Raw genomic sequence first — 9327 nt, 5'->3', positions numbered from 1 at the left:
GAGTTTCCCTACTTTTCCCCAAGGAGAGACTTGGCACATGCAGGATCCAGGCAGTCCCTGGGAAGGAGCTGAGGCACAAGGCAAACCCAAAGTGATGCAGAGAAGAAGAAAAAGCAGAACCACAGCTCCAAGGTCTCCAGCCCCTGGCATCTCCCCTCTCCTGCTATCAGCTTGCGACAACCCACACCTCACTCTGGCATGCCGCTCACTGCAAGGCAGACACACCAAAGGCCAATGTGCAAGTTAATCTGAAGGCTGTTAACCAGAGTGACCTCCTCCTAACCCCCACCACACCCATCCCATCAGGCACCCGAGCTCTAGACAGGAGTGAAAAGTTTCCCCTTTCCCTCTCCCCGCCTCCACCCCAGTCTCTTCTTCCCTCCCTGGTTTTATTCCCTCTTTGATTTCTGAGAGCTCCTCAGGTAAGTCTGGAAGAAGTAGTTGCCGAAGAGCACCAGGTAACTGACATACAACACGGATGAAATGAAAATAACTGTCCAGCTGGTGGGGCAGACGTTATCCTTCATCCAGATGATGATCAAGACATTCATTATTATATATCCCACTATCTGCACCATCTGTATAGTGGTGATTGTCATGGCAATGAAGCGGGATACCTGGAAGCCTGCGGCTCGCACAGCGTAGTAGGAGTACATGATAGCATGGACACTGTAGTTCACAGCTGCAGACCAGCCACCACCAGCCGCCAGATCATCACAGGCATACCAGCTGATGATCAGCGTGGTAGTGTGATGGTACCAGTGGAGGAAGATGAGCTTCTTTTTCTGGAGAACAATGAACACGGTGTCACCTTGGGTTGGAGGAGAGGTGCATCATTAGTCAGGTAAAAGCACGGCAGTTGCGCAAGTTTTCACGGGAGGCAGAACGAGTGAGCTGCAAGCTGAAACCATTATATGGGTTGATCCCACCAAAACCTAGGTTCCCATTGGAATTGTCTGTATTGATAAAGCTCACCTACCTGCTGGCACATTTGTGGTACAAGAGTTCCCTGCCCCAGGCTTGCTTACCTAGATCTACCTACACAGCACTTCAGACCAGCTCTTCTGTACTTTTTTGGATGGAAACTGGGTGGAAAGCCCAACTCTCCGCTGCCTACCCGCCACCCTCTTGCTGCAGTCATCACAGTGCAGAATTGCCTAGTTCAGGTGCTGGCTTGGGGATCAAACCAGACCAATAACATCAGGCTGCAACCCTGGGTTGAGCAATAGGGAGTGAGAAAATGAGTGACATGTGCAAGGCTAGACAGCCCTGTTCTCTGAATAACATTTGGACAGAGACCTGTAAAAAAACCTGCTTGTAAAAGCAAAGGAGTTATGAACACATGGGATAAGTAGAAGTTTCAGACTCACCCAGTTCCAGGAGTTTGCTCAGCACAAATAAATAGCCCCAAAACTGGAAGATGGGGTGGACGAGGAAGGATTGACTACACACTGATTGCTTAAATCCCTTAGTAGAGATGATGAAGGCCATTACTTTCCAGACCCTAATTGCTCCAGTGGCACTGCAAGAAAACCAGAGGAGAGCTGAACACTGTGTCCAGGGCCTCACCAGAGCCTCCGACAGCTCTGCAACCCAAGAATATTCAGCTAACTCCATCTCAGTGCCCAGGGCAGTCTTGGGGACATCTGAACAAACTGTTTTCATCTTAGACTTCCACACAAGTTTCAGCCCCCCATTTGCTGTGCACAGGCTTGCCCAAGACCTCTTGGCCAGGATTTCAAACACACATATTTCTGCAAAACAGAGCAGGGAAGGGCTGCTGCTCACACCAGAACAACAGCAAGGCACAAGGAGTAAGTAGGTTGTGAGCCACCAACACGGCCCTTTGGCTCGCCTGGTGCCATGTAGCAGCTCCTGGAGGATGGCAGCAGCCAAGGTCTGAGCAGTAAAGAATGCTCCCTCGTACAGCCCCAGCTTCCACTGCTTGAAGAGGCACTCAAGAGTAAGAGCTGCCATGTCTGGTCAGAAAAGTGGGACAATTGTCCTGGTGTCCCATCTCCTGACAGGAGCCAACAGTGCATACCCAGGGAGCATTTACAACCTCATGTGGCAGGCAATTTCTACAGCTTATGAGAAGAAATATCCCTTTTTCTTTGTTATCAACCTACACATTCCATTTGCATCAGCTCATCTCTGAATAGACCGTGAACAGTCATCCCCTGATGCCCCCTTTCCCAAAACTTGTGATTTTACAGACCACTGCCATGCCCTACCCTCACAGAGGGCAACCAGCATCCCTTAGACTTGACCAAAGCCAACTTGTGCACATAAGCAGAGGCACTCCTCTGGAGTTACAGAGGCAGTAGTCTAGTTTTGCTCTCTCCCACCAAACACTGAAAAGGTGTGGAGATGAAGGAAATGTTGGAAAATTGACATCTGCTTATTTAATTACAGAGCATGGGCTGAAAACCAGTACTGTAAGACTGGACAGTTTGAAAACAGGTATTTTAGATTGATCTTCACATCTTGCATGGCTGGGGAAAAAAATCAAGAGTAGTACCAGGCTGTTCTTAAAATGTATCTCTAAAAAGTGGGCAGCAAAATAACCCTCTCTTTGGACCATCATTCTGTCATTGCAACTCCTCGTACTTTTTTCTTTTTTCCCCTGTATCAAAGCATACTGGAAAGACAACCCAAGGATTGGTGATTATCAGCAACTCTGATACATTCAACTAGTTTATGTTACTGTCCGGAGTGCACCTCCCAGCCTCATTCATACTCTTCTTTAGATTTACAGTAAGAAAGGTTCTTCTGTGAGCATACCAGAATTTTCCTCCCCTCCTACACAACAGAATTAAAAAAGGTGGGAGAAAAAAAATCACCTCCATCTTAAAGAATAAATCAAACTTATAATTGTCAGGCACCCTTTGAATGTGGATCTCTGCTCTTGCAGACTTCACGTTTAAATCTACGCACTAGTGATTTTCAAGCACAGTACCCAGGGGTCCTTCTGTAACTCATTTAACTTGCTGAAGTATTTCTGGTGGGGAACCAATGACCTGTATGAGTATCTCACTTCCCCTTATGGGACAGAGCCTCCAAGGGGAAAAAAACATTTATTTCTCTAACGACATAGTAGATACCCTGGACTTCCTATCAGTCCAGTCCTGAGGGAAGGCCTACAGCTGTCTTCAGCTTTAGCAAAAGCTTTTACCTGAACAAGGCCAGACTGAGGGACCACAAGGTCAGTGCTGGGCGCAGGTTGTAGGCTCTCCGTTCCTTCATGAGATGCTGGATTCCAAAGATCAGGACCAGATAAGCCACAGCAAAATATAAAGACATGTGCCTGCAAGCAGAGGAGAGGGAACAGTCATGAAAAGACCCAGACTGATCTATTTCTAGCTGCACTTCTGTAGCCCCAACAGAGTGTTCTCACCAAGAAACAAAAGATCTCCCACTCTCATGTTAAGGTTGGGCTTGGTCACAAGAAGCCTACCCTGACAGTGAGCAGAGCTGGCGACAAAAAACCCTGGGGACTGCAGAAAAGAAAGTGAGCTGTTACATCGTGGAGATTTCCACAGAACCTTGATGGGATGAGGCAGGATCTGGTAATCTGTGAGCAGGATCCCAAGCAAACACATCAATGCGTTTTATCCACTTACACATGAGACCCTATAGGCAGAGGACGCTCTTTGCCTGAAGAGGCTGGTTGCACGAGAAAGCTAGAGGCTCAAGGGCCATGTGTTATGTCCCACCCCTTTCCAAGGCTTCAGGGTAGCGCGGCAGGGCTGAGCGCCCTGTCTGCGGGTGCAAGGACTGCCGTGGCCATCCGTGGCTGCTCCTTGCCCTCTTTCCACATCACAACCTCCCCACGTGCTGCAGCACGACCTCGACCACCGTTTGCTCTGCCCCATGTGCTACCGCAGCCCTTCCCCAACAGCCACAGTGAGCAACCAGAACCCCCTAACTTCCTCATCCTCGGGGCTGAGGACCCCACGCCCGCTCTGCTAGCAACAGCAGGACCCGACAGGGCTACCCGGGGTCCGGGATGCACCAGAGTCTCCTCTCCTCTCACCAATTGTTCCGCATCCATTCTCTAGCTTTCTGATCGTTGAAGTTCTTCTCGAAGTCATGCGGCTGCAGCTCCGACGGGTCAAAGTCCAGCTCCATGTCGAGCACCCCCGGGAGCGAGCCGAAACGAGCCGCTGCCCCAGCCCGCACCGGCAGATACAGTCCCGGGGATGCGCTCCGCCCCGGCATCGGACCAGGGGGGCGGGACCGGGAGCCGCCTGGCCCGACGGGGCGGTGGACACAGAGAGGGAGGCTCCGGTCGCCCCGTCGGGCTGGGGGGTCCTGCCGCCTGCTGGGTACCAGCCCCATCCAGCCCAGCTTGCCCCCCAGTAGATGAGCAGGGTGTTTCCAACGCCGTCATCAACAGCAGGCAGAAATACCCTTACCCTGGCTGCGGTTAGCTGTTGTGTCTTCTCTTCACCGTAGACTGAAGCATCTGGCCGCTGCTGGTGGAGACTAGATGGGCCATGAGGAATCCCCTAATTAAGTTCATGCAGCTGAAAATGGCCATGGCATAGTCAAAATCCCCTGAGCACAGCATATCTCATTGCACCCTCCAGTCACTTCACTCAACTTGGTGTTTTACATGTGTGCAACAGGAACATCCCACAAAGTTCACAGACTTGGGGAGGGTTTTGCCTCATGCAGACATCACTGCACCTGTACACAAGTCACCTGCTTAACTGCTGCCTCTTCAAACAGGAGGCAAACATTTGCCTGGGTGAGACATTTGCTCTGTGTTTGACAATGCAGCGGTGGGAGGTAATCAGGAAAGAGTCTGACATGCACAAATGAGAAGCCCTTAGTGATTTTTGCACCATCCCTGACTTACACTCCCCATTTTCCAGAGCACTTGAAAGTTTCTTCAGAAAGGCCAGCTTACACGTTTCTTAACAGCAGTGGTTTTGCCATACCCTGCACAGGGAGAACACCCTGCACACAGCATGGGCTCCCACTGTGCCTTGCACAGCTCTCACCTCAGTGTTCCCAGTCCCAGGAGGTCCTGCCCTGACCAGAGGACTGAAGCTCAAGGACTTCCCAGAGTCTCCATCCCAACGCTCTTTCCTTATCATCCTGCTTGCATCCTTTGCAAAAGCAAGCTGCAATGCTTTGTTGAGTTTTCCTGCACTCCAATCTTCAGCTGCCCTGGTAAAAAATTTTTAACTTTTTTTTTTTTTTTTTTGGCAGTTATACTACCATTTTCAGAAGAAAAGCCCTTGTTAGCGTGTGACATGAAAGGACAGAGCAGAAATTGCTGTCCATTAATTTGCTGCTACACAGGCCCTATGCTGAAATCACTATATTCTTTAAAGTCCTCCACTCCACATAGGTCACTCCAAGATCATTTCCCTCTAACAGCAGTGGCCTTATTCATCCTTAAATGAAGTATGGGCAATGAGATTGCAGCCATACATTTCTACAAGGCTCCTCTTTGAGCTGTAAAGGGAACGTTACCAGATTCAGTCTTGTTGGCCGTGGAGCATGCTGTGAGTAGATGCCCTGAAGTTACACTAGCAAAGGGTCAAGGTTATCTTTCAGGTTATCTTTCCAAGAGTGTTTCCTGTAGTTTCTTAAAACGAGGAAAAAGCGTGATACTTTTTTTCGTTCTACTATTCCTTACAACAACTTTCCTTAACATTTCACCCGAGGAAGAATATTTCCAAGATTATACCCTCCATCCTTAACAGTGTATTTTAATATATATTTTTCCTGCTTATCAGCAGACATTTTTCTAATTTATTAATTGTGAACTATTAATACCTTTACTATCTACCTCTGACTATGGTCAACTACTCTCAAAGGGGAATTCCTGTACATACAGGGAAGCTTGTTCCCTTGCCTAAGCAAAGACTTTCTAGAGAGGCTCTGCTGTAGTTTACAGCAGTTTTACAGCCAGAGTAGCATGGTCATGACCTACAAACAATCAGAGAAAATGTCCTATTTGTTTCAGCAACAGACTTTTACAGAACAGAATTTGTAACAGGGGTCACCCAGCATGTGAAAGAGGCACATAAAAAGACTGCATTAGTAGACACAGAAAAAAGAAATTGTAGAGAGCAACAAGTGTTTGAAGATCTCACATTCCCACCTTCAGTCCCTGTAGCTCAGCAGCCATCCAGCATGAGTTAGAGAACTCTCTGGAAAGGTCAGGCCACTTGTATTTCATTTTTTATCCCCCACTTTGGGCAGTAGCATCACCAAGCAGAACACCAACACCACAGATACATGCTGAAGGCAACTTTCATCTGGCCTCTGCACACTGAAAGGCTAGGTGCAGCCACCAATAAAACCAAGGATAAGAGCAGAACACAGACAGCATGTTAACATAAGTAGGTTATTTTTTGCTCCAGCTTCTAATGCACAAAAGTTGACATTCAGTTTCATCATTCAGCAGCAAAGCCATGTTGGGCACCTTATAAATTATCCCTCCCCATGCTCCGGATAATGGTTTCACTGTTGCTGACTCCTTTGCCTGAGTATTCCCTCTGGATTTACCATTCTTAAATGGAGTACAGTGGTTAGCTGCTTGATGGACTACAAGTACAAAATACCTGCTTGTTTGACGTATGCTTTAACAATTGTTAAACAAGACCTCCTTTGTGTAAGACACCATATTGCAAGAGGAAAAGTCTCTAAATACCCCTTGGGAGATAGAAGAGCGAGTTGGATTAGCTGAGTAGAAAAGGTGCTGATGTTGACATAATTTCTTATTCTTAACCTAGACCTGGGATCAGTAGTGAAATTTTTCATTTTGAAATTGCTTTATGCCACATGAACAAGAACCATGCCTCTGCTAGAGCAGGTCTGTCTGTCCATCTGTCTCTTAGGTGTTCAGTTAAGATGCAGCAGCTTGTGCTTGCAGCTGTTTAGTAACACCTGAGCAGGCAGTCGGCAGCCCTCCCCAGATGCCTCCTTGGCAGATGGGAACAAGAGCAACACATGCAAAGAAGAGAAGCAGACAGCAGGGATGAGGTCCTCAGCATCCTCTGAGATACCTGACTTGGCTAGTAAGGCAGAGATTTCTCTTTGACAGGCTGAAAGCTCACCTGAACAATCCAGATACAGCTACGACATTCCCATTATCCTCTTTCCTCCCCGATACCAAATATACCTGTCTGCACTCCCAGCTCTGGGTGGGCTACCATGCAGACAGCTGCCAAGTCCAGTGCCTGGTCACTGGCACTCTGCTCAGAACCACTGTTGGACTCAGGATGGTTGAGAAGCTGACATGCAATGTAGACCAATCTAAGTGATTTGTAAATAAATAGCTGAGCTTATTTCCACACATCACAGTGAGTTGCACAGAGCTCATCTGATGCAGATGAGGAAGCACAACCCCAGCAACACTTCACACACAGCTGTTCTCATTCAGGAACATCAGGGCTGCAATCCTGAATCAGTGGGAGAGGACTTTATACTTCTGTCCTCCAGAGGAGTGGGGAGGAGACAGAGACCCTATGGAGCAGAAATCTCCATGTCTTTAATCTGAGCCCATGATGGCTAGGTAGGACCTGAAAGAGAAAGGACAATTTCCTGAGGACCATGAAATAAGGCTGTGGATCCTTCTGGAGAGGGGGTTTCCCATTAGATTGCTTCTACAGCATTCCAGAAATAAATCTTATCTGAGGTAGCTGTAAATACATTAAGTGCTCATTTAAAACTCAAATTGCTATTTGCAACAAGAGTTTCAGTTTTCTGGTAAAGAGTCACTTTTTCACTAGTACATGTGGAGGGAGGACTACTTTCTGATACAGTGACTGTAGTATCATTTGCCCTGTGGTCAAGACTACAAGAAATTGATATTTGCCCAAATATTGCATACTGTACCCTGAGTCTTAAACAATTCCCTCCATCAAGACCATAAGCCACAAATTGACTACTTTGCTGGTAGATAGCACATTTGATTTCTGCCAAGTCTGAAGAGCACATAGGTGTTTGTGGAAGACTCCAGATACTAACAGCATACCAAATCCTGGTAGGATACAAAGTCCAGGAAGTGGTTTCTAGGAAGGTAACCTCTTTCCTAAGAATCTGACAGACAAATTACCAAAAACTATACTTTGGGAAAAGTAAAGAATGATAAGCATCTATGGCTCCCTGGCCTTGAAGATCAATCACTTCTGTAGCAAGTGGCACAAAAGAGGCTGTACCGAGCAGTCTGTAGAAGGACTTAAACACAATGGATATGTAGGGGGAGACAAGAAAGCAGCTACACTAGCTAGGACAGTGATAAAACATTATCAGTGTACGGGACAGGGGCAGTGTGGCCACCAATGTCTTCTCTTGTTCAATGGCTAGCTGACTCTGTAGCTGCACTGTCACATCAGTTACCTACCTGCTCCACACAGGTGGGGACATGGAAACAAGGAGGCAGAATAGTTGATTTTTTAAAAATGATTTTATTTATTTATTTTAATTCCAGGTAGGCTATGCAAGTTCAGGCTGGCCTTAAATAAGAGAGCCCTGACCGTCTCTGCAGAACAAGAGAGAGCGCACACAGAGCCAGCCTTGCTCAGACAGACTCATGCTGGTCTGAGCTACGCTGCCATCCCTCCAGTGCAGAGGACAGTCAGTTTTCTGCACAGGAGGCAAGGGTGAGCAGGCCAAGATGGCACATAACCACCTCCAAATCAGCTTGTCATACTGCCTGTGATCGTTATTTGAGGTTTACACATCAGAGCACAGTGGAAGCCATTGAGGGATCTCCTTGCACAAGCACTGCAAGCTTTCATTAAAGTTTAGGATAATGCCCTGATTCCGTATGTCCCTCTTGACTGCAGAGATTATGATTTCATACATGGGCCCTCCCAGGGGCAGCTTCTCCACCACACTGACCTCACTACAAAAACAAAGAACAATCTTGGTGTTCTTGATCAAAATATCTTTTAACCCTTTTGATGCCAACAGAGGTGGCATGGCAGGTAAGCCATGATTTTGTTACACATACTGCAGTTTGGTTTAAGTAGGTTTAAGAGGAGGGCAGAAATGGTAAGGGTAAGGAAACAAACTTTCTCTCCTTGTTGACTCCCTAACTTTGGAAAGCAACCTAGGTTTAACACATATTGCAGCAAAGAGCTCGACAGAAGATACTTTACCCTGGGCTGTCAGGCTTATGTTCAGCTAACACAAAGCTTATGCCCACTTAAGTGGTGAAACACTGGAACAGGTTACCCAGAGAGGTGGTAGACATCCCATTTGTGAAAACATTCAAGGTTCAGTTGGACGGAGCTCTGAGCAACTTGATCTAGTTGAAGATGCCCCTGCTTATTGCAGTGGGCTTGGGACTGGATGACC

At 47.3% G+C, this 9327-nt stretch overlaps 1 protein-coding gene across 1 annotated transcript; it reads right to left on the bottom strand.

Moving 5' to 3' along the window:
* Positions 1-389: 389 nt before the first annotated feature.
* LOC141926209 (very long chain fatty acid elongase 6-like) lies at positions 390-4341 on the bottom strand. Its single transcript, XM_074831633.1, has 4 exons — positions 4037-4341; positions 3176-3307; positions 1371-1522; positions 390-811 (listed from the first exon to the last, which is right to left on the bottom strand). The coding sequence occupies exons 1-4, from the start codon at positions 4339-4341 to the stop codon at positions 390-392; spliced, it is 1011 nt and encodes a 336-aa protein (XP_074687734.1).
* Positions 4342-9327: the final 4986 nt, after the last annotated feature.

This window comes from Strix aluco, chromosome 7, assembly GCF_031877795.1.
Source record: "Strix aluco isolate bStrAlu1 chromosome 7, bStrAlu1.hap1, whole genome shotgun sequence".
NCBI classification, from domain to species: domain Eukaryota; kingdom Metazoa; phylum Chordata; class Aves; order Strigiformes; family Strigidae; genus Strix; species Strix aluco.
This window is presented reverse-complemented; position numbering and strand designations above follow the sequence as displayed.